Source organism: Suillus paluster (genome assembly GCF_016628075.1).
Source record: "Suillus paluster strain FC165 chromosome Unknown EDB91scaffold_113, whole genome shotgun sequence".
Classification (NCBI taxonomy): Eukaryota; Fungi; Basidiomycota; class Agaricomycetes; order Boletales; family Suillaceae; genus Suillus; species Suillus paluster.
In genome coordinates this window covers 87,367-109,408 of record NW_024537673.1, presented here as the reverse complement: position 1 = coordinate 109,408, position 22,042 = coordinate 87,367, and the positions used below count along the sequence as shown (strand labels likewise).

The following is a 22,042-nucleotide window of genomic DNA, read 5'->3' as shown; positions in this document are numbered from 1 at the left end:
GCCAAGACGAACAAGTGAGGTATTAAGAAGGCTCGTTGCACAGTTGACACAGGAAAAACGAGTTCCTGCTTATTGCTTGCCATGGTTAGCGGGAACAGAACACCACAAGGAGATGAAAATAGAAATATCAGTTGCTCCGGTGGTGCAGTAAGACATAATCACTCGGACACCCCAGCCAACACGAGAGAACCCTAAAGAAAATGCCTCAGTCGTATCACATTGAATGGTAGACACCGACCCACCTTCCTAATCGCAGTCGGAATCATGCTCTTGCTCCTCCACCACATCCCGTTTGCGTGCACGAGTCTTGCTCTTGCTTGCTTTACCCACCTTGTTCGTCGCGCGGCTTCGCACCAATGATGTGATATCGTTGACTAAGGACAGTTCCGCCTCCGAAACCTCGCTGTCGTCGACCAACTTCGAGAGGCAATTGAGGGCAGATATCTCCTTCATCCAGATTTCTGTAGCTTCAAAGGTCGGAGTTTCGAGAATGAGAGGAAGGTCTTGTATCCGTGAGTCGGAGACTATGTGCCTGAACGTAGAAATACCAAGCTGCCCGCTAAAACGGCGGTGAACAAGTTCACTGAAAGAGAGCACCAAGGATGGAGCACGTACAGTCCGATATTTTCATGTCGATCTTTTCTCGATCCGAGGGCGGCTTTGGAGTCATTCAAATGCAATCCCTTGAGATATGACAATCCAACTTGGGAGTCAAACTCGGACACTGCGTGGTTGAGGCATATGATCAAAAACCGATGAACTTGACATCTGTGGAACTCACGCGTTGCGCTAGGAAGTTACATCAGCCAGTGCATGACGCGAGGTGATCGGAGGACATACTCCCATCCGTCCTTTGTTGAGATATCGTATCCCTGAAAACACGATAAATATTTGTAGTTCAGCGCGCAAAGCCCTTACCGCAGCAAACATGTGACCTGAACCCCCCAGTCAGCAAGACAAAATGCCAAAGGGCCGAAACGCACACGTATCAAGGCACACGCCTACTCTCGTCTTGTCCTCGACGTCATCAATGATCGCCTTCAATTCTGAGAACTGAGAGCCTATAACATTTCCTGAACCTGCCTATTTGAATGATGAAGCCAAGGTAGCCTATATGTGTATGGATGCGCACCATGTTCTCGATGACAATTGTGATGTGCTTTGTTACGTTGTGTGCATTGTTAATACATTCAGCGATCAGGGCTATCGACTCCTCCTTCGTGACCTGCCCGACGGTCGAGCCCGGACTTCAACAGCGTGAACACAATGAGAAAGGATTAGAATGATGGACTCACTGAAAATTGTAGAGCTCAAGGCCAAGCTCCTCGCACCGCTGAAGATCGTCAAGAAAGCAGTTGAAAGACTTCTTCCTTTTCTCTCTAAAATCGGACAAAAATCATCATAAGCCCATAAATCAAAACGACAGAACTCTTACTCGTCCGGGTTTCCCAAGTTCACTAAATAACTGCCATGAGGAAGCACATGTTTCGATGAATATCCAAACTCTTGCATTCGTCTCTTGAACGCTTCAATATTCTCAGCCGAAAGTGGTGGGGAATCCCATTTTCTCTGGGACTTAACAAATAGAGCAAATGCATTGGCGCTGTGCGAATTCAACGTTTAACATTCAACAAAGGAGGACTGACATAAAACGCATCTCTCACCCAACCATCGCTGCATTGCGAACAGCGTTTTCGACTCCCCCTGCAGCTGAGACGTGTGCTCCGATCTTCCACGGGCTTGAGACGCGTACTGGAAAGTCTTCTGTAGACGGTTCTTGATTTGTCTTCTTCCGCATCTTCCGCGCCGGTTTTTTCGTCACTAGATAGTTTAATTGCCAGCGGGAAAACAGAAGTTCATAATCTCACCCAGTACATTTTCTGATTGATCTGATTGATCTACTGGCGCTGCTTTTTTACGTTTGGAGGACGTCGACTTCAGGCGAGTGTCGGATGACGTCTTGGTGACCGGCGCAGCAGTGACGCGAGTCAACCGTCTTCTCGTTTGGACCATAAGGTTCGACGGAATGAGATAATTCGTTTGTCTGAGGAATAAGAACGAGGTGGAGGTTGCAGGTCGGATATGAGACAACGCTGCCAGCATCAGAAGGGTTTGATGACTACAATGTACATATTGCCGGATAACCGGGTTCACTGTGCTGTATGTCGGACGCTGGCGGCATTTCCCGCCTGTCCCAGCCACAACGCCTACACCCCTCGGTTTGTTTCTCGGTACCACCATGGAAGTTGCTCAAAAAGTAAGGTACGCAACAAAAGTGATATATTTCGAAGGCGCAACGTAAACGAGCAGAGAAGCATCATAAGGTGAGACCTGAGAACGCCGTTTTTTCGGGCTCAAATACTTATGATGTTCGCTTTAACTGCAGGCTACAGGGGTCAATGATTCATGATTTATATTGGCGCCGGCAGGGAAACCCCCTTGAAGAAATTCTTTGTATCGGTAACACTATGGTACAGCTCGAAAGGACCACGGACTTTAGCTTTACTTCCTTTTTCTGATCTGGAAGTCTGGACACAGTCAGCAATACATATAAGCTATCTGCTATCAATCGCCACCCATCGTCATGTCATATTCATATTCATCAACCGCTGAAAAATGTCTTGGTCTGTCACAATCTCCGTATGGAACAAAAGAACGACGCACTCTAATTTCTTCTGTTCGATGGCTGATCAACGCTCTCGAACATATTCATCGACAGCTGAAAAATGACCATATGGTCTGTAGGTATCTCCGTATGGAAAAACAAGGAACGACGTCGACATACTCTAATTTCTAGATCTTCTGTTGTTGTACGTGTACGGCTGACCAATGCTCTCGAAGTAGAGTACTCGCTGTCACCTACGACATAAGCCGTCCGACGCCAATTCCAGATCCAAACATTTTATGAGGTCATCGCGAAAATCATGGGAGTTCCCAGAGGCTGGCGCACCGAGTATTTGCCCAGGGATCATCAATGATCGATCAATCCTCCCAATGCCCGGTATGAGTACGCCGTACGCCGTACGCCCATTAATATACGCCTCTAACACAGGATGATCATGTAACGCGTCCGCGCACCTAAAGGGTATTTCCACATCATATCTGAGCCAGGTCCCCGAGGTAAATCAGGGTAAATCCGCTCCTGACGCACTTTCATATCACATTATATATCGGAACCGTAAATCCAGTAACTTTGACGAGCTGTGGGGAATGCGGTGCTTGTGCGTCTTCGGTTTTCTTCGGTTTTCTGCCAGTAAACACCTCTCCAGTTTTAAGCATGTACGAGATAGCACAGGGCGGGTTCGCTTTCCAGGGCGCAAGTCGATGACCTATGACCGCGACAAGTCCAATATGCATGTAGTGCTGCGGTATGGTGTCCGCGGGTGCTTTTGCCCAGTAGATGTGTGACGACATCTCCGAGGGTGTGTGGCGTCCAAAACACCTTATGCGTTCGGGTTCTCTACGTCCGACAACAGTACTAGTGGTCTTCTGCACATTTCACATAATTATTAACACAGGCAGGGTAGGATAAACTCAAGGGCTCTGCTCTACTTGTCTATATACATTCAGATTGCGGTCAGTCTTTCCCTTTGTGTCATGGTACAGATGGTTAAGTTTAAGGACCCTCGTGCCTTGACTTTGGATTGCTGACAAGACGGTTGTTGGCACCCGAATTCAGAAGTCGCGATTCATTGCGAAGGTGCGCGCGAAAATCGTGAAATGAATTCCGCAGCGATAAGTAGGTTTGATAGCACTCTATCCGTAAGTTGGACACACTGTTCATTCGAAACGAACTTGTGATGTGCCGAACTGCCGACTGCTCGAAGACGTGGTCCCGGTGAGAATGAGTGCAAAAGGGCGCACCCGCCAATCTTCCCGATCACAACGCGTACAACTGCAGTGCACCACCGAAGCACTAACGAAACCTAAACACCGCACAGTGGTTTATGTTTATCCCAGCAGCGGCGGTCCTCCCAGGACTCAAAATACAGCAATACCAGTCTCGTCCACAACACTCACTACACTGGGGATTGCGAATAGACTGCAGCGTGAAGCTTCGAAGCAGGTTAAGCGCAGCAGCACAAACTCGGCGTGATTTCTGTTTCACACTTTGGCGCGCTGTGATTTTGGGACACATGAACTCAATATATTTTTCGGGCGCTGCTCGTATGTTGAAGAAAGACTGGCAGAAATGGACGATAATCCATATTGAGTGGGCCACACAATGTACTGCAACATACGTGAGATTACCGATGTTTCTGATCATGGTTATGTTTCGGTAGCGCCAGTGGCGGGCGTAAGAGAGGTTGTGATTCGCACCTATATTTATGGACCAGTGTGCCCAGCGGTCGTTTCCTTTGTCATGATATATATCGTAAAATCGAGACGATGACCTGCAGCTGCAGCTTTACTTGGACTGCTGACATGCCGGCAGGACCGTCACCGTTGTTGGTAAATGATTGAGTTAAGTAGTCCGAATAAAATTCGCGATATAAATTAAGCAGCGGTAAGTGGCAATAGGCAGGGTTAATGACACTCTATCCATAGAGTTTAGACATTGAACGGTATTAGTTAATGAATACCTTGATTAACTCTGTGGATAAGATGATCCCCAGTGCAAACAATGTATTGCAACGTATGTGAGATTACCGGTGTTTGTTTAGGATCGATCTTAGTTATTTTTCGTTGGATGTGAACATAGCGCCAGTGGCGAGTGTAAGAGAGGCTGTGAGCTATTCGCGTGAAGGACAACGTGTTGTTAGTATAAATGCACGATATGAATTAAACAGCGGTAAGTAGCGGTAGGCAGGGTTGATGGCGCTATCCACAAGTTAGACGTTGAGCGTTATCAGTTAATAAATACCTTAATTGACTCTATGGATAAGAGCATCCCCATAATGAACCCACAATGTACTGCAACGTATGTGATTACCGGTGATGTGATCCCGGTTGTTTTCCGTTTAATCGGAAGACAGCAGGTAGCGCCAGCCGCTTGGGTGAAGGACAACGTGTTGTTAGCCCAGTGGTCAGCGTCCGGAACCTACGAGGGGGACCTACATTTCGAGGGTGGAATGGATAGGGGTAGAGGAATGGTAAGAGGAAGCGTCGGGGGAGATAGGAAGAGGGCGCTTAGTTATCTGCATAACGCAGCGCGGGGTTCACAAAGGGAAATTGTGGAGTTTTCGGTGAGGTCCGAAGGCGCAATGGTGTTGACAGTAAGGTTAGAGGAGAGGAAGTCAAGAGCGACCATATGTGGGATTTGAGTGGGGGATAGATTTGGGGATGAGTGTGGGTAATTGCGGTAGCACTGACCGAATAACAGGGAAGGGATAATTCTGGGACTTGCCAAGAGGTTAGGACTGAAAGAAGAATTAGGGAACTGATGGAATAGGAATGGAAGATGGGATTTGGCGCTGTTGTTGAAAGATGAAGCGATGGGATATGAATGCCAGCGATATGAAGGTTAACTTCTGCAAGGAGCATTCTTGGGTCGATGACTTGGCTCGATAGTGACCGTTGAAATGGTCAAGGAGGTGAGTAGTTAGCAGAAAGCCGAAGAAGATGACAGAACTAGGAACGAGGGTATATAATGAATAACAAATAGGATAGTGACAGGTAGTTGATTGGTTCTTTACTTCGAATGTGATTAAGTGATTGTTATGTGGGGTAGACTGGTAACTTGGACGATGAACGGGTAGTGCCGTTCACTGAGCGGGATGACAATAGTTTCTGGAATGACGGTTTAGTCGGGGACTCGGGACCGTGGAGTTACCGTTAAAAGGGCCTGGAACAACGAGCGTCTATTGAAGGGTACTTAGTAAAAAGTCTAGACCAATGAAAGTTAACTTTCTTTGCTTCCGTTGATTTATCTTCTCGATCATATACTTTACTAACGACTAGTGTACCGAGCTCAAATATTAAGCCTCTCAGTTGGTGCCGTCTTGATATCACAGAAGAGTTTTGGGTCAAATCGTGAGTTTACTTCTGTTTGTACAGGCTGGCTGAACTTGTCAATGGGATACTTGCGATAATAATCATTGACTGCGTTTTTGTCTTGTCATTTACAGCCATGCACACGGACCACCCCCATACCTCGACTGGACCTCCTTACTCAAACATCCGTACAAATCATTTATTTGCATCACATCAACTTCCACCACCATCCGTTCAACTTCCCGCTATCAATTTACCCCAGCGAGCTTCAGCCACAACGCTTCCTCCCATGGCTGCAATGGACTCTTCACCCTATCGCCATTCTTCACCAGTTTCATGGGGTCCTTCTACTTCTACTTCCTCTTCCATACATCGTACTTCAAATTCAAGAGAGGATGTAACCATCCATACCCATTCTCAGCGAGAGATGAGACCAATGAAGAGAGAACCAACTCAGCAGATCCACTCACTCCCACCTCCACAACCTCCCCCTCAGCTCAAGGAACACGATGATACCATGCCTGCTACAAGCGATTTCGTCAAAAAGTTGTACAAGTTCGTTCTCCGTCCTTTACTTACCTCTCACCGTTTCATCTATCACCTCTAGAATGCTAGAAGACCAGTCTTTCACCCATGTCGTCTCCTGGGGACCACAAGGTGACTGCTTTGTCGTCAAGGTACGTCTTTCCCTCTATCTCAGCCCTTTCCCCGATATTCCGTTCAGAACTCGTTTCTGATCCCACATTTCCTTTAGGACATGAACGAATTCACAAAATCCATCCTCCCACGCATGTTCAAGCACTCAAATTTTGCTTCCTTCGTAAGACAGCTCAATAAATACGATTTCCACAAAGTGAGCATCTCCTCCTCCTCCTCCGGATCTTGTCCACTACCTTCGTTTCCCTTCTTTCCATCTATTTGATATTTCCCCCTTTCTATTACTTCTCAACTTCTCAACCTCTCCTTCTATTTATACCTCCCTTCCCGTCATACCCACTATACCTTTCCTTCTGCATGGACTTGCGCCTGTGCACTCATGCATGCCATCACGCGACTCTTGCACACATCCCATATCGCCCCTCCGAGGCAACGCACCCCCCTTATCTCAGCGATCCGTACCCCATTCCCCCCTAGGAATCCATAACCCCAACTCGGGCTTTCCCGTCGATCTCGGCTCGATCCGAACATTGTGGCTTCTATGGCATCTAATCTCAGATGCGCCTCTCGCACTACTTGGTTATATGTGATGACGGCCTGTCACTACGGTTTATTCTTGCTGGTTGACACCGCCGAGATACACTTGTGACTTTGCCTTTCGTAATGGCTTCTTTGGTTACATCGTGATGGGCCTAAATCACCTTGACAGCTCAGCAGGGCGCGTCTTCATCTCCGCGTTCGAATGCTGCTGTATCGCAGGCCATTGCGGGACCTACTTGCTACCTACACGATGTGCCATATCCACTCTAGCTCCTTATGTTATCTTCCTTTATCTTCCCCACTATCCCCTCTCTTCAAACTCGTTCTATTCTTTCCCGACATGTACTAATCCTCTAACCACCAGGTAAAGACAACAGACGACGCCCAATTTGGCGAACACAGCTGGACTTTCCGACACCCTGATTTCCACGCTGACAGACGTGACGCCCTTGAGAACATCAAACGTAAAGTCCCTGCCGCACGCAAAAGCCTCCCCTCAAGCAGCGGCGTCAGCGGCCGAGGCGCTAGCTCCGGCAGCCCGATCCCCGGTGAAGGAAGCGCCGAATTAGCAGCTCAGTGCAGTACAATGCAAGCGCACGTCAACGTCCTCCAAAACAGCTACCAATCATTGTTCTCTTCTCACGATACCCTTTTATCATCGCATGAGACTCTACGAGGCCAAGCGGACAATTTACTGGCTTCGCATTCGAGTTTGAGAGCTCAGAATGAGAATCTGTTTGCTTCGAATGAGAGTTTGAGGAATCAGGTTGGGAGGGCGGAGGAGAGAATCAGGGTATTGGAGAGGCAGTACGGGGATGTGCTTGTTGAGATGGTTAATTTCCAGAGAGGGATGGCGCAGCAGGACGGCTTGATGCAAGGGCTGATACAGTATTTTTTAGGGGAGGGAGGTGAGTAATTTTCTTGATATTTTCCCTCATCGATTTTTGTTCCGGTGATCGTGCCTTTTCCAAATGGCTTCCCCCTGTTGGTGGGGGTGGTCGTTATTACCTCAGTGGAGATAAATCGACGGCGGGGCCTTGGTACCCAGCAAATGGGTCCCACCGAAGATGCGTATGCATTTACATTAGTGGCGGACTTCATTTTCCAATTATCTACCTGGGCCCACTTTCAGATTTGACGCATGGCAAGCGCCTATTTATTCCTTTCACTGTCTCTCCTACCTTCGCTTCCTTGGTTTTCGGCCTAACCCGTTGCTCTCCCCTAGGTAAACCTAAAGACCCGTCCGACTCTACCTCCCAAATAGCTCCGGGTTCCTCTGCCGCCGTCCTGACCGCTTCCACCCCTCTCCCTCAGCCCTCGATAGCCCAATCCACCGCGTCCCAGCCCCCACCTCGAACCCCCATCCACAGCATGTCCCAAACCTCTACAACCCCCATCGCACCTAGCATGACACCCAGCACACATCCACCTCCATCTCTCCTCGCTTCCCAATCACATCGGTCTATAGGCCAACCACAACCATCACCCTTCCTCGCACCCCCTTCGAATTCCCTCTCCATCCCTACCTCGCACGCACGCAAATCTCTGAGCATGTCGCAACCGCCTCAACCACAACCAGCATCACTCCGAAACCCATACGCTGTCCCCCATCCACACCCACATCAATTCGTCCCAGCCCAAGAGCAGTTCGTACCCGCGCAGGAACTGGGCCTGCAAGATCCAGATATGGTCGCGCGGTTGACTCTGGTGCAGATGAACGAAATGTCGAGGCGGGCTGCGAGCGATGCGGGGTATAGGATATCGGGTTCGAGTCCGAGTTCTGGTGCATCGGGGTCGTCGGGTGAGGAGATGCATATGCAGAGGACGAGTGGGATGCATCAGCATTCACATCGAGCGGCGCAACACCAACAGCAGCAGCAATCACAAGCACAAGCATCAGGCGACGCCCCGTTTATCCTTCCTCCTGATATGAACTGGGATACGCCGACGATGCACGAGGGCCTGCAAGTGTTCACTGTCGGGCATTTGTTACCCCGGAGTAGTGTCGAGGATCAAAACGGGAATTGGATGTTCAATGCGAACCCTTCCACCGGCGCTGTGCCAACACCTGCAGAAGGAGAGAGCGAAGGAGAGGGAGGTGAAAACGACAACGATAACCTCTCTCCGCCTCCCGAGCCAGATCCATATTCAGAGGAAGTCGTCCGTCCGACGCCTTCTAATGGACGTTCTTCGAGTACGCCTACGACTATCCGTGTTCGACGGTCTACGTTCGTGCCAGGGTGGGCTGTTCCGCCCAGGGTGCTGCTTGTAGACGACGATGCGGTGAGCAGGAGACTGAGCAGCAAGTTCCTACAGGTCTTTGGGTGCATGATTGACGTTGCGGTGGACGGCGTTGGAGCTGTGAATAAGATGAATCTCGAAAAATATGATTTGGTGTTGATGGCGAGTCTTTTTCTTTCTCTGCGCGTATGGGGAGGAACTAATTTGATTTCGTGACAGGACATCGTGATGCCCAAGATGGACGGTATAAGCGCAACGAATCTCATCCGCCAATTCGACCATATGACCCCTATCATCAGCATGACTTCCAACTCGAAACCGAGCGAGATTATGACGTATTATTCATCTGGGATGAATGATATTTTGCCGAAACCGTTTACGAAGGAGGGGTTGTTGGATATGTTGGAGGTGTGTTTCCTTTTATTCTACGGATGAAGGGATGGATGCTGACCAGGTGGGGATGATTCAGAAACACCTCATGCACCTCAAAGTCATCCAACAAATGTCGAAAGTCCCACGTTCGATTGGCGTCCCGCCTCTGTCAGACGCATCTTTTAGCGAAGCACTGGCAGTTGGGGCTTCGCAGCTACAACGACACGCATCATCCAATCCCAGTTCCTCATCCAGTACCACCGCCTCCTCCTCCAGCCTAAGTCCGATGTTAGGAATGTCGGGGTACGACGACGATGGACGGATCAACCCCCTAGCAGGGATGGGTCTATCAGATGAGCGCTATGCAGCGATTCTTAGGGATATCGTTACGCAGGAGAGCTTTTCGGGCGTTGGTGTACCTGAGGGCTTTTCATTCGGTCTCGCTGGTCCTTTGGGTCCCGGGATGGGAGGTCTGGGAGGGGAGAAGAGGGGTTTGGACGATGAGGGTGAGGTAAGAGAGGGCAAGAGAGGGCGGTTTGAAATCATTGAGTGAGTTTTAATCACGATACCAGGTTCGGACATGTTTTTTGTTCGGCGCCAACGGGACTCGTGAATTTTTGAGCATTTGGCGCGTCTCCTGTCACGATTTCCATGTTTTATGTTACCATTGTTTTGCGATACATATGCCCGTCTCATGATATCATACCTTACGCTTTCGTTTTCAATTTCGCGTTTTCTTGTATCGAGAGTGTTTTCTCTTTTTTTTTCGTTCTGTATTACATAGTATCGTCTCTCTGCTGCTGTGATATACCGTATAGGAATTTAGCTTGTGGAGCCTTCAGATCTGAACGACCATGCTTGAGTTGAGAAGGGATTCATCGATCACAGCATCGTGGGGTGGGATTTTGATTCCATGGTACATACTGGTGTTCATGCACGATTTCCCAAAGTACAGCCCTTCTGTTGTAAAGTCACTCCGGCGCCAGGACGGGCACGAATGCCAAACACCATCTGACGTACATAACACCCCCCCTAGAATTTAGTACATCTCGCCTGGTGGCCTTGAAGTGTTGCAACGTTGGTGGTCAGCAGGGCGAACTAAGCTCATTCCAGAGTAATGGTTTTGCCTTGCGGACTTGAAGCTTGAAGCTTGAGATCCGACACATGCATGCCGTTAACGGTATTGGATATTGATAAAGCACCCTGCACTCATCCAAGATCTGATCGGTTGCTTGAACGCCAGTTTGCTTACACGTGTGGATCAGGCAGGCAGAAACGTGGCCCAGTTTGACAGGTACCCCCTTCTCGAGATTTCAAGATCTAAGATTGATATCATGTACGTACGATGATTCGAGGCTATGACTGTTGAACCGAATACGTGGCGCGAAATGTTGTGGTACACTTTCGTCGATATCGGAACTCTTACAATTCGGATTGCAAATGTTACAGCAATAGATAGCACAACCAAGGGCACAGCAAGATATATAACCGGATCAATTACGATAAACGCACAGGCACAATCCAAGAAGAGTACAAGATCACCGACGTAGTGGCATCCAGGGTTAGGCCGAGGGGACTTGCGCATTGTACAGCTTCGCGTATTCGCCATCGGCTTTGATCAACTGGTTATGGGTCCCTCGCTCAAGCACGGATCCTTCTTTCATACATCTGCCACGAGGTGTCAAATTTCATCTGGCTAGCACGGTATTTCTGCTTACATGATCTGATCAGCCTCCTTGACAAGATGGTGGAAACGGTGGGTGACGAGAATCATCGTCTTGCCTTTTCGGACACGGTGAAACTCGGAAAGAATGTCGTGTTCCGTTATAGCGTCCAAAGACGACGTGGCTTCATCGACTACAACAAGTTTGATATCCGTGTGATTAATCCTCATGAAGGTCCTAGCCCTGATGATGAGGCGGTGAAAATAAGCAGCTATAACACGAAAATAATTGCAAGGTTCGTACGCCGCAAGTCGTTGTCTTTCACCACCTGTCAGACATGTCAGTCAATGAAGATGCAGCATAGACCCTGAGCACCGACCTGAGATTGTCACTGTCTGCTGTTCATGACGTGCCAATTTTTCCCGCAACCTGTCAGAGACAGTGCCATAAGTTCCGTCGGCCCACCCATTCCCGATGTCGTGAGTAGGCTTCAGCTGTGTATCATATCCATTCTGCAACTTTGATATCCAGCTCGTACAGCTACCCATTTTGGCGGCCTCTTGGATTTGTTCATCAGTCACATGCAAGCGGGATGGCAACCCAAGGCAGATGTTCTCCTTCACTGACATGGGAAACAACAACGGAAGCTGGGGTAAGAACGCTATTGATGCGCGTACATCATCGGAATCATATGTTGACAATGGATTGTCGTCAATTAGAATTTCGCCTCCGGTAGGATTGGAGAGACGCGCAATGAGCTTCAACAACGAAGATTTTCCGCTGCCATTGACTCCAACGACAAGAACAAGTTGGCCAGGGGCAATCTCGAAGGAGACGTCGTCAAGAGCATTATGACCGCATTTATCGTAACGAAGTGATATTTGTCTATATGTATGATATGCATCAAAGTCAGCCCGTCACCGCAGTTGCAGGAGGAAGCTCACCGAAAAGATATCTTCATCCCATCCGACGAGCTACCGTGCGAAGGATCTGGATAAGACATCGGTCCATTGGACATCTTGCTCTTGTAACTGATAGCGTCGTAGAGCCATTTCGCCTGCAGGCATAAGTTCTGGATTGACCCAGAATTCATCCCATATTCGCCGATACTTAGGGACAGCGTATTGGTCGCTTGTTGCAGCAGCGCAATTGACATTACAGACGAAGGCGAAAGATGACAAGGCAAGGCCAGCGCATAAATGACCTTGAAGTATGTTAGTATACCAGACAGCTACGACCTGTCAATGATAACTTACGAGTGGAAGATCGAGGGTTAGATTGACTAGGAAGTCCCAGTACCACCTTCTAATCAGTCCACTTGCCCAGGGAAATGGTTCAGTTACGATTTCATCACCGAGCTGCTCAGTCGACTTCTGGTATTCTGCATAACCCATTAGCATTAACATTCTTAAACGTATGTTGTCTTACCAGAGGGTATGCTGTTTGCAGCACCGTTGAGGATCAGTTCCTCTCGATATTGACACGAAAATGCCAGATTATAGAGAGATCTCATCCGCTTGAAAGGCACGTTTAGTGTATAGAAAACGTATCCTACGATGAGTTCATTTCAGACAATGGCGATAGTACACGATGACTACAAACCTTGGGTGCCGGTAACATCCGATGGTGCCAACCAGCGGACGAGCGGATGAGCAATGCAGAATATAAATAATACCTCTCTCTCCGGACTGGGTTTGCGCAGGACTGCATTTATCAAGACAACCACTTGCGACGACAGGGCAGCGGTGGTGCGAGCGATATGAGATAAACCTTGTAAGAAGGACGCGCCCGGTACGTCGGAAGGAAAGTGGCCCTTGACGGGAAATATTGTGTAACAATCTAGGGAAAACGCGTCGCAATAGATATCGAGATATCAATAAAGATCTGTACCTTGCATCGAAGACAGATCCACACGCATACTAGCTAGAAATATTGTTTATGGTGTCAATAAAAATGCGACTCTCAATGAGTTGCATTACCTTCGATGAGCTGCGGAAGAAAATGCGCTTTCAAACGGCTACTGATGATATCATTCGCGTATGCTCTACAGGCAATGATAAGCCAACCACTCGAACGCAGAAATTACCAGAGCATACAGGCAGCGATGGCAAGCAGGTCCAAAAATGGCGCACAAGAGCCCTCCGTAGATAGCAATATTGAGCGATTCTTGAGACACGTTTCCCGAAGAACGACCCTCGACCTGCATAGGATAAGTTTTAAACATCAGATTCAGGTTTGTCACTCACAAAATTGAATACGGAGCCCAAACAAAAGAGAAGTAGTGCATCAGAGATGCTAAGCCACAGCGTGGCACATATATGACCAATCAGCAGCCCAGGGGCCAGAAAAAATATTTCTCTGAGTAGCCTTCGAGCGTAGGAGAAATTCGTGAGGGAGACAAAATATTGTTCGATCGAGCCTCGAATGTCCGAGGTCCAGTTGGGAGGTGACGGGTTTTCATAGGCAACTGTATATATGCCGTGACTCAAGATTCGTGGTGGAGGGTGGGGGGTGTGGACTACATCTCGAGTAAAGGAGGTCATTGGTTTCTTCTCGTCGGCCATGATGGTCTACGCGCGAGAATGGTGGTCTGGAAAATACTTGCTCGAAGTCACAGTATTTATGCGTTATTTGAAGAACACACACACTGCCTCCTGACGCGCGCCACCATTACTCTTGTGCTTCGTGGATGAGGCAGGCGGCAGATGAGAATCTGGGATTCGGTATTAGAAGCGATCGATTGGCTGTCGACAGAGCGGTTCCACAATGGAGCCCACAGATCCACCACCCGTTGCAACACATATACAGATGCCAGACACCCCATAAGGAGAAGGGTTATGAGGATTCGGGAGGGTACTGTGTGTCCCAGGACACAAAGTCTGACACCAATAGGACAACGTTACGGCTCAGTACCCAGGAACTGGTCCTTCTGAAAAAGATGTAGGCTAGTATGCGTGCCCGTATGTGGGTGTGAACAACAACAAAAAATTGTTTTGGTAGTCCCAACAGGCGTCCCTTGGATTCTTGCAGGCTAGTAATATTCAGAATAGCAGCACCCTGTAGGCGACATGCATCTTCAATGAATTGCAGAGTCCACGAGAAAGGATCACCGACGACCATATCCGAGTCAGCCCAAGGAAGGGAACCGACCGTGAACCTCCCGTTGGAACAAGGCATGAAGAAACCTGTGGGGGAAGCGACAACAACAGTTCATTTCGGTCGTTGAAACTCGGTCAGATGCCCTTATCGCGCCCACAAACAGCTTGCGTTTGTCACGATGTTTTCGGCATATCAAAGGACAACGGTATCAACCAGTAGCACGGCGAAAACCTGAAACAAGTAAATCGCTTCCCACATATGGCTAGAGAATCAACATAAATACTAGCCTCATGAAGTCGTTAAGCTAGCTATTGAGTGCTAGGGGTACTGGGAAGTTGATGACCTCAATGAATAGTAATGCAACACTGTAACGATGATAGCAATGGACAGCTGTAGGCACCTGGCTCAGTAAGTGCGCGTGTGCGTTGACGCCACACCAGTGACCGTCGAGATGGAATCGCCGGGCATAAGAACGACAAGTGCACAAAATGTAAATTGATGTTTGCATGATGAAGTATCCTTCCTATATTATAATTTATTACGTACCGGCATGTTTTCTCAATTCGGAAGCTATTATGCATACCTAAATTTACGTGACTGCTCAAGCGCTCAAGAGCCATCGTCAAGCAGTACATATAGTATTGTTACTTCATAGTTTGCATAAGGTCAGGTTACACGACTTCACTGCACAGGGAAGGTTATTCGTGCCTTACACATGGGTCGCAAATACCGCAACGAATCTGATCTATATCTCCTTGGTAAATTTCAAACGAGGGAATGCTTTGTACCCTCGGGATTCAACCACAAGTCCATTTTCTCCCATAAATCCTTCTGCTCCTGTCTCCACTCCTGTGTCTTTTCCATGACACACGCAGCGCACAAGCCCTCGGCGGCCCAGTCAATTTGCTTGATTTCCTCGAGCATTTCGAGCGGTCTACAGACGCCAGAGGTGGATATTGCAGGCTGGATCACGAGCGACATCCATCTGTCCGCAAATACGTCTGTACATGCCATATGAGGAGTTGCAGGCTAAATAAATGAGGATTTAGCGCAAGGGCCCGATGGTCACATAAGAAGGGGTTCATGAAGAAAGGATGTTCGGTGTTCGACGAAGGCTATGCTTGTCATCGTAGTCGCCGTTCGATTAGGATCTCATTTCCCAGTCAATATGTACATTACTGTGGTGGCCACCTCCTCGGAACAAAGTGGCAGGAACACGCACCGGTGTGAACAAAATGGGGGTGAAATGCTCCACGATGCCAGTCATCAGACTTCTGCACCGCTCGACATCTGTGGGGGGCAGAACGTGGCGTGATGTCGAGGACGATCCCTGGCGAGCCGTTTGGTTGGATGGAATTTTCCGGATCCAAGCCATCATCAGCCTCAGGTTCGAATTCAGAAGTCGTGACAAGGCTGTAATATACGCTCTTTCTTATCTAGGATTGTGGGATCAGCTTCTCGACAATCTCTGCCAAAAACCAGCGAACAAAAATATAACAGGAGTGAATGCTTTGTCCTGATTATCCGGTGGAGAAACCAAATAACCATTGTAACCCAAGGGTCGTAAACCACAAAGCCGCAGAGGTTAGATGCTGGATTATACAGCCAATCAGAGGCGATGCCAAAACCCATTGCCTGAAGCACAGCGTGTAAAAATCAGTCATTTACCACGCCGTAAGGAGACCCCCTTGTACCATTCAATGCAAGATTGCGACGCGATGCATGTGACATCTTCTCTCCCTAATGCAAACCTCTCGGAGGACGAAAGAGCGTGCTCTAATCACCGTCTGGCCGTTAGAACGAACCACCGTGACAAACGTATACAGAGAAGCGTCGCCGCCCACAACGACCCCACCAACAGAACAAAGGAAAGAACATGACGACAGAAAAAATATCTCAAGCAGGAATGGAAATGAACCCACAGAAGCGATTTCATAAGAGTGCACAAGACCCAACGCCTCTTCTAGATGGCCACTAGGATGTGCAAATGGCTGAGGACCCTGCGGAAACATCGATACGAAGTAAGCCCGTGCAGACATGTGCACACCAGGAAGATCAAGCTGATCCGGGGAAGAGACGCGCAAGATCGCCGCAACATGCGAGAAGGGCGCTTCAGCGGAAAGAGGGCTGCATAAGCATCAAAATTGTCTTCTGTTCAGTTCCAGGACGACAGGATGCTCTCACGTATCATGGTATAGATGCTCAAATAGCGCTGTCAAATCATGGACTTGGACACCAAGTTCTGGTGGAATTGATATCTCTTCGGTGCTAGACCCGCTATTATCAAGCATCCGTTGAACGAAGCGGGATTGTCGACGCAACAAGCTCTCATGCAGCTTGAAGCAAACCTCTTCATTACTCATGCCGCGCGAACGAATCACGATGGAGCCATCGTTGAACCAGTATGTAGGATGCTGTCGGACGTTTTGCAGTTCGGCGGTCATGCTCGTGGGTAAGTTTGCTTTGTTGTTTGTTGTGGGCCTCGATAACCAATATGTCCAGCCTGCGCCGATGAGATTGGAATGAGAGTGAGCAGTACTCGACGGTTAGCGGTGATGTTTGTTAGATTTCTGATGAGAAGAATTGGCACACAATGGAAGCGTCATTTGCCACGGAAGCAAATCTTCGACCTACTTTGTGATAGTTATTGATCCGTTCAAGGTGCTGCACACAAAGATCGAAGACGTGCTCAAGGTCTGAAGGAGGTCCAAGCTGCCGGCAGGACTTGAATGTACCCACTTCTGCGCACCCTTTATATATGAACTTAAAATGAGCAGTAGTATTGTCTAATACTACGCCAAGACGTAAGGCCCTAAGGTACTAGTACAACACTTTACTCAGTCTCTGTATGGAATTTAACAGGACATCGCCTTGCTTTACAACTTTGTCATACTGCGCGTTCTTGAGCGACGGTCGTGTCGTTTCCACAACGCCGTGCACCTTGTCGATGGTGCAATGCAGACGCCCGTTTGCGATAAACCGTGAGAGCTCACTAGAAGAGACGCTCAGAGATGAGCAAAAGATACGCGTAGATAAGACGTACCTGTCAACAAACTCGACGCTGACGCCGAATGCACCGCTAAGGCTTTCAAGAGTGAGGCTGCGGTAGGACTCGAGAAGTTGGCTGTACGCCAAAATGCGCATCTCTCGTACGTAGTAACGGGTATGGGGCGAGAGGAGTCGCGAGGGCAGGAGATACGTTTGCTCAAGGGTCGCTGTGGGCATGGACACAGCATGTCAGTCTAAAGTCAGACTGTCGATCAAATCAGACGAATCTAATGTGCTTGAAAGGGGTATCGGAAGTGGATTGTGGGCGCGAAGTAACGTACCGAGTGCGACAAAGAATTTCGCGTAATGGCAGTCGTAAAGGTTGTTTAGGAGGTCTCCAAGGATCGGGATTTCAGGCAAAACGGACATAACTTCTGGGGCAGTAATAAGCTACATAATATCATCAGCAGTGGGAAATACCGGTGAGAAGAACGAGCATACCCGTTTCTTGAGGTCTACTCGTTTGAGTGTGAGGGCATTGATGATGATGGTGAGAGCAACAAATTCGTTGTAGGGTGTGAGTTCAGTGGCAGTGAATGTCGATAGTGCGTCAAGGAGAAGCGCGCCGCCAGTCTTAAATTGACGGATGGATACCATGTGGAGGCCACGGTAGACCTTTAAACGATTGCGCCTATCCCAGTCACCACCCTCCTCAATGAATCTGTACAAGATGTCAATTCGAGGTTGAGGTGAAGCAACGCGATAGCGCACTTTTCTGCTTTGGGAAGGTTCTCAGTGATAAGGCCATTATCGCCGAAGAATAATCCGAGTCGGATGAGTGTGAGTACGATATCTATCCTTGAGCCAAGGCCAGGTGTTTTTTCTAGTGCAAGTTTTTGCGCTGCGACTGCACGTTCCTTCATGTGCTATTCAGTGTCTGTATAACTTAGCATAGGAAAAGCGCACCTTGTCACCAATTCGAGTTAGATGATTAGCCCTGGCTTTCAAAGCGTCTGATATCTCGGATTCTCCTTCTTGCTTCTCCGCCTCTGCTAGTCTCTCATCTAGCTTCTTGAGCTCTTCCTCGTTGTCTTTCTCCATCGATTCGAGTAACGTGGCATCAGACGTCAGAGCACCTGTAGAGGTTACTAACCGATAATATGGTGCCATTTCTGTGTGCACCACGAATCTAGTCAATGAAAGCCAAGTACTAAGATGATCTCATGACATACTGTCGGCCTTGATCCCTTCAAGCAACTCCTTTCTTGCATTGTCGTGAAGCTGCTTGAAAGTCGGGGTGCTGACAGTAAACAGGTGCTGCGGGAGGCTGAGATTTGGTATTGGAATGATTTCTTCTGCCATGACTGTCAGGGTGTAAGTAGGAACTTCGACGCGTCAGTCTCTACAGTTCATATTCCCACGAGGTGAAGACGCGTCAGACTCATGAGCGCTTTCCATCTATAACATTGAATCATGTCATCTACTCAAGACCTTCTCAAGCAGGCTGCAGATCTTGCATCCTCCAATCCAAAACGTGCAGAGGAGCTTTACAAGGAGATATTGAATTCGACCGGTGTGCTGAACAGTAGACACCATGACTACTAGTACTGATCATTCTACCAGGATCAACCTCTAATGGATCGACAGTCAATGCTGAAAAGGAACAGTCGCTGCGGGATCAAGAGGCAGCCTTGATCAAACTCGCAGAGCTCTATAGAGATCAGAAGTAAGTCTTGCAAGGCCTGTTGTCGTACCCAAGCACTTACTTCAGACAGAGATGCTAGTGGCTTAGCGCAGGTCATTACACTCTCGAGATCATTCATGTCTTCAACCGCCAAGGCAAAGACGGCAAAACTGAGTAAGTGTCCCTCTATTCTCGACTTGCCATCCTTGTTTAACGTCTACCATGCAGTCCGCACGCTTCTTAATTACTTCAACTCCATCCCCAACAGCCGGCAAACCCAGATTGACGTCCTAACCGACAATATTGAGTGGTCGAAACGCGAAAAGCGTATATTCCTCAAACATAGCTTGGAAATTCGTCTTGTTTCCCTGTAAGAAATCCAGCTACTCTTTCCTATGATGCTGATAATTGGTCCAGGCAACTTGAAGCACTGCAGTACAAGCTTGCCTTGACGCGAATCGATGCACTCTTGACGGAGTTGAAGAGGCTAGATGACAAGATGATCCTTACCGAGGTACACTTGCTCGAGAGCCGCGTCTACCGTGGCATTGGAAACCTCTCGAAGGCCAAGGTTAGTCCGTCGGGTGCTATGCAGTATTTTCATCCCCCGCCCTTACATCCGTTAAATCTATAGGCTGCTCTCACTTCCGCCAGGACTGCTGCTAATTCAATATACTGTCCTCCCCATCTCCAAGCAGCATTAGACCTCCAGTCTGGTGTCCTCCACGCTGAGGACAAGGATTACACAACCGCATACTCCTACTTCTATGAGACCTTTGAGAACATGTCATCGCAGGATGACCCCGCAGCGCTGAATGCCCTCAAGTACATGCTTTTGTGCAAGGTCATGTTGAATATGGTGCGTCGTCACTTATTTCAATTCGCTAGTCATTCTGAAGGCGCCTTCTAGCCTGAAGACGTAACTTCGCTCCTCTCCATCAAGCTCGCCGTGAAATATGCTCAGCTCCGTGAGATCGAGAGCATGCGTGCCATAGCGCTCGCGCATCAGAACCGGAACCTCGCGGATTTCGAGAAGGCCCTCCGGGATTACAAACACGGTATGTGATGCCCAGTCCATACAACCTGTCGCTGACTTGTTATGACCACACAGAACTCTCGTCAGACCCTACCATTCGCTCGCATCTTGCAGCGCTTTACGACACCCTCCTCCAGCAGAACCTCCTGCGTATCGTTGAGCCGTACTCGGTGGTAGAGATCGACTACGTTGCCAAACAGGTAGGGCAAGGACGGCAGGACGTCGAGGCTAAGTGCGTGTTATATTTCCTGTGTGAAACGTAGTTGATATCTTGTTCCAGACTATCCCAGATGATCTTGGACAAGGTGTTCCACGGCGTGTTAGATCAGGGACGGGGATGTTTAATCGTATTCGATGAGCCAGAAGCCGACGTGCGTCCTCTCTTGCTCTCCTCCCATCCATACTCATTTTTTGCAGAACACCTACGGTGCAGCGATTGGGACTCTGGAGCAAGTTAGCAAGGTTGTTGACTCGTTGTATGCTAAAGTATGTCCATTTATTGTGTTTGACGGCTGACCTGTGCTTACAAATGCCATCCAGACTGTTAAGATCGCATAGATGTAGTTTTTTTATGTTTTCCACTTGAAACTAAACATGACATGTATCTAAGAGGACGAAAAGAACCACGGGTATATGAGATTTCTATGTCAGCGCTCACTAGCCGAGTCATCGGGCTGATTTGAAGATGAGTGGCTGTCACAGTTGCCTTTGGTTGATTACGCGACGGGTCGCGAGTAAGCGTTGGTAAATGCGAGACAATCTATATGCTGATCTTATGGGTGACCCTAGCTGGGTGATTGCTCTTCCAATCAACTGGCCATGGTACCGACGTGATATCTATGTCACTATATTTCTAGCCAGTAAGTAAATACCGTGGTGAAACTCCAACGAAATTCATGTCCCACAGAGCACCCCGACAGGTGTTGGACGTACTTCCTGTGCTACAAATTGTAACGGCACTCGGCCGCGCCAGTCCCCGACATTAAGTACTGATGAGCACACTCAGGCTGGCGTAATCTGATAGAGGCGCCTGTGCTACTTAAAATCCATCACATATCATAACTGACGGGGAGCATATCAGCTCGCTCATAACCTTGCAGATCGTATTTATTTGCCATACCCCACACGCAAGAGCTAATTCAAGTATTACATTACATATGCTATTATTGGAGTGGCTCTGGGAGATTTAGTGTCGCGGCCTGGTGGAAGTGTGTAGGCGAAGCGTTTTACAGTGATTCAGCGAGACACAGTGCAATAACCTCTCATACCATGACGGGAGCCCGATTCGCGGCCCTCAGAAGTCGGTTGTTTCCCATAACACTACAGGTACCGGCGAGTATGACCTCCCCTGGTGTTCATCCCACGAGCCTGAGCCTGAAACATTGCTCCAGCGATGGCAATCGTGACAGTCAGGAATACTTCCGGGTTTATTTCGAAACATACCGTGGTGAGACTCCGATGAAAATTTTTATGTCTCCTGCCGAGGAATCCGACCATTATTGTTCACTTAGGAGTGTTTCCTGTGCTGTAGTAACTCATTGCCAGTTGTCGTGCATACTCTGGAATGCGATTGAAGAGATGCGAGCCCCACGAGCTTAGCGTTGATATTTTCGGACACAGAGGCCTAGGACCGGCGACCCCGTGAGCTACTGAACCTGAAAGTCACTGGCGCCAGTTACTTGACATACTTAGCTTTGCACCCTTGTCGAACGACTTTGGAAGTTAATTACGTGGGGGGAGGGTGCAAAGGAGTATCGTCGAATTACGACCACTAGACGATACAGCCCTGCATCCGCCCTACCGTCAGTTAATGCATGAGCTGAGGAT

The 22,042-nt window shown here is 48.5% G+C and overlaps 7 protein-coding genes across 7 annotated transcripts; 3 read left to right on the top strand and 4 right to left on the bottom strand.

The window, feature by feature from the left end:
• Positions 1-246: 246 nt before the first annotated feature.
• EDB91DRAFT_1239763 (xylose isomerase-like protein) lies at positions 247-2,013 on the bottom strand (the record flags this gene model as incomplete). Its single annotated transcript, XM_041321900.1, has 10 exons — positions 247-524; positions 549-559; positions 616-768; positions 881-935; positions 984-1,083; positions 1,133-1,247; positions 1,296-1,379; positions 1,436-1,603; positions 1,665-1,821; positions 1,869-2,013. 10 exons carry the CDS (start codon positions 2,011-2,013, stop codon positions 247-249), a joined length of 1,266 nt encoding a protein of 421 aa, XP_041171052.1.
• Positions 2,014-6,370: 4,357 nt separating this feature from the next.
• On the top strand, positions 6,371-10,297 carry EDB91DRAFT_1239762 (HSF-type DNA-binding-domain-containing protein; the record flags this gene model as incomplete). The annotated part of the gene is made up of 11 exons (XM_041321899.1): positions 6,371-6,489; positions 6,542-6,611; positions 6,689-6,787; positions 7,496-7,707; positions 7,885-8,039; positions 8,816-8,932; positions 9,032-9,161; positions 9,327-9,534; positions 9,592-9,780; positions 9,842-9,883; positions 9,959-10,297. 11 exons carry the CDS (start codon positions 6,371-6,373, stop codon positions 10,295-10,297), a joined length of 1,680 nt encoding a protein of 559 aa, XP_041171051.1.
• An 855-nt stretch (positions 10,298-11,152) lies between these two features.
• Positions 11,153-14,107, bottom strand: EDB91DRAFT_84483 (P-loop containing nucleoside triphosphate hydrolase protein). Its single transcript, XM_041328589.1, has 11 exons — positions 13,655-14,107; positions 13,505-13,608; positions 13,388-13,452; positions 13,299-13,331; positions 13,011-13,247; positions 12,837-12,959; positions 12,665-12,789; positions 12,353-12,612; positions 11,788-12,293; positions 11,463-11,736; positions 11,153-11,412 (listed from the first exon to the last, which is right to left on the bottom strand). Exons 1-11 carry the CDS (start codon positions 13,970-13,972, stop codon positions 11,307-11,309), a joined length of 2,151 nt encoding a protein of 716 aa, XP_041171050.1. The 5' UTR covers positions 13,973-14,107; the 3' UTR covers positions 11,153-11,306.
• Positions 14,108-15,135: 1,028 nt separating this feature from the next.
• On the bottom strand, positions 15,136-17,236 carry EDB91DRAFT_1167667 (uncharacterized protein). The gene is made up of 5 exons (XM_041320061.1): positions 16,692-17,236; positions 16,430-16,634; positions 15,833-15,943; positions 15,730-15,789; positions 15,136-15,536 (listed from the first exon to the last, which is right to left on the bottom strand). Exons 1-5 carry the CDS (start codon positions 16,949-16,951, stop codon positions 15,273-15,275), a joined length of 900 nt encoding a protein of 299 aa, XP_041171049.1. The 5' UTR covers positions 16,952-17,236; the 3' UTR covers positions 15,136-15,272.
• EDB91DRAFT_1167648 (26S proteasome subunit RPN7-domain-containing protein) lies at positions 17,237-18,922 on the bottom strand. The gene is made up of 7 exons (XM_041320060.1): positions 18,728-18,922; positions 18,462-18,667; positions 18,267-18,412; positions 17,997-18,216; positions 17,837-17,945; positions 17,551-17,722; positions 17,237-17,499 (listed from the first exon to the last, which is right to left on the bottom strand). The coding sequence occupies exons 1-7, from the start codon at positions 18,855-18,857 to the stop codon at positions 17,328-17,330; spliced, it is 1,155 nt and encodes a 384-aa protein (XP_041171048.1). The 5' UTR covers positions 18,858-18,922; the 3' UTR covers positions 17,237-17,327.
• EDB91DRAFT_1167645 (proteasome regulatory particle subunit) lies at positions 18,923-21,164 on the top strand. Its single transcript, XM_041320059.1, has 13 exons — positions 18,923-19,068; positions 19,119-19,221; positions 19,271-19,353; positions 19,408-19,549; positions 19,597-19,750; positions 19,814-20,038; positions 20,090-20,237; positions 20,291-20,447; positions 20,496-20,586; positions 20,633-20,701; positions 20,756-20,949; positions 21,005-21,075; positions 21,123-21,164. Exons 1-11 carry the CDS (start codon positions 18,969-18,971, stop codon positions 20,771-20,773), a joined length of 1,290 nt encoding a protein of 429 aa, XP_041171047.1. The 5' UTR covers positions 18,923-18,968; the 3' UTR covers positions 20,774-20,949; positions 21,005-21,075; positions 21,123-21,164.
• EDB91DRAFT_1167643 (uncharacterized protein) lies at positions 21,098-22,016 on the top strand. Its single transcript, XM_041320058.1, has one exon. The coding sequence runs from the start codon at positions 21,485-21,487 to the stop codon at positions 21,812-21,814; it is 330 nt and encodes a 109-aa protein (XP_041171046.1). The 5' UTR covers positions 21,098-21,484; the 3' UTR covers positions 21,815-22,016.
• The last annotated feature ends 26 nt before the right edge of the window (positions 22,017-22,042 follow it).

Bases quoted from the DNA above. Each gene is read 5' to 3' on its own strand.
- EDB91DRAFT_84483 (XM_041328589.1), bottom strand. From the start codon at position 13,972: ATGGCCGACGAGAAGAAACCAATGACCTCCTTTACTCGAGATGTAGTC. The intron at 13,332-13,387 runs GTAATGCAACTC...CAATATTTCTAG, and splicing joins TCTTCCGCAGCTCATCGAAG to CTAGTATGCGTGTGGATCTG. The intron at 12,294-12,352 runs GTGAGCTTCCTC...TCATACATATAG, and splicing joins GGGATGAAGATATCTTTTCG to ACAAATATCACTTCGTTACG.
- EDB91DRAFT_1167648 (XM_041320060.1), bottom strand. From the start codon at position 18,857: ATGGCAGAAGAAATCATTCCAATACCAAATCTCAGCCTCCCGCAGCAC. The intron at 18,668-18,727 runs GTATGTCATGAG...TGGTGCACACAG, and splicing joins TGAAGGGATCAAGGCCGACA to AAATGGCACCATATTATCGG. The intron at 17,723-17,836 runs GTACGTTACTTC...CCATGCCCACAG, and splicing joins GAAATTCTTTGTCGCACTCG to CGACCCTTGAGCAAACGTAT.
- EDB91DRAFT_1167645 (XM_041320059.1), top strand. From the start codon at position 18,969: ATGTCATCTACTCAAGACCTTCTCAAGCAGGCTGCAGATCTTGCATCC. The intron at 19,550-19,596 runs GTAAGAAATCCA...TAATTGGTCCAG, and splicing joins GAAATTCGTCTTGTTTCCCT to GCAACTTGAAGCACTGCAGT. The intron at 20,448-20,495 runs GTGCGTGTTATA...ATCTTGTTCCAG, and splicing joins CGGCAGGACGTCGAGGCTAA to ACTATCCCAGATGATCTTGG.
- EDB91DRAFT_1167643 (XM_041320058.1), top strand. From the start codon at position 21,485: ATGACGGGAGCCCGATTCGCGGCCCTCAGAAGTCGGTTGTTTCCCATA.
- EDB91DRAFT_1167667 (XM_041320061.1), bottom strand. From the start codon at position 16,951: ATGACCGCCGAACTGCAAAACGTCCGACAGCATCCTACATACTGGTTC. The intron at 15,944-16,429 runs GTGGGTTCATTT...CCACAATCCTAG, and splicing joins ACTCTTATGAAATCGCTTCT to ATAAGAAAGAGCGTATATTA. The intron at 15,537-15,729 runs GTGCGTGTTCCT...TCATTTATTTAG, and splicing joins CCCCCATTTTGTTCACACCG to CCTGCAACTCCTCATATGGC.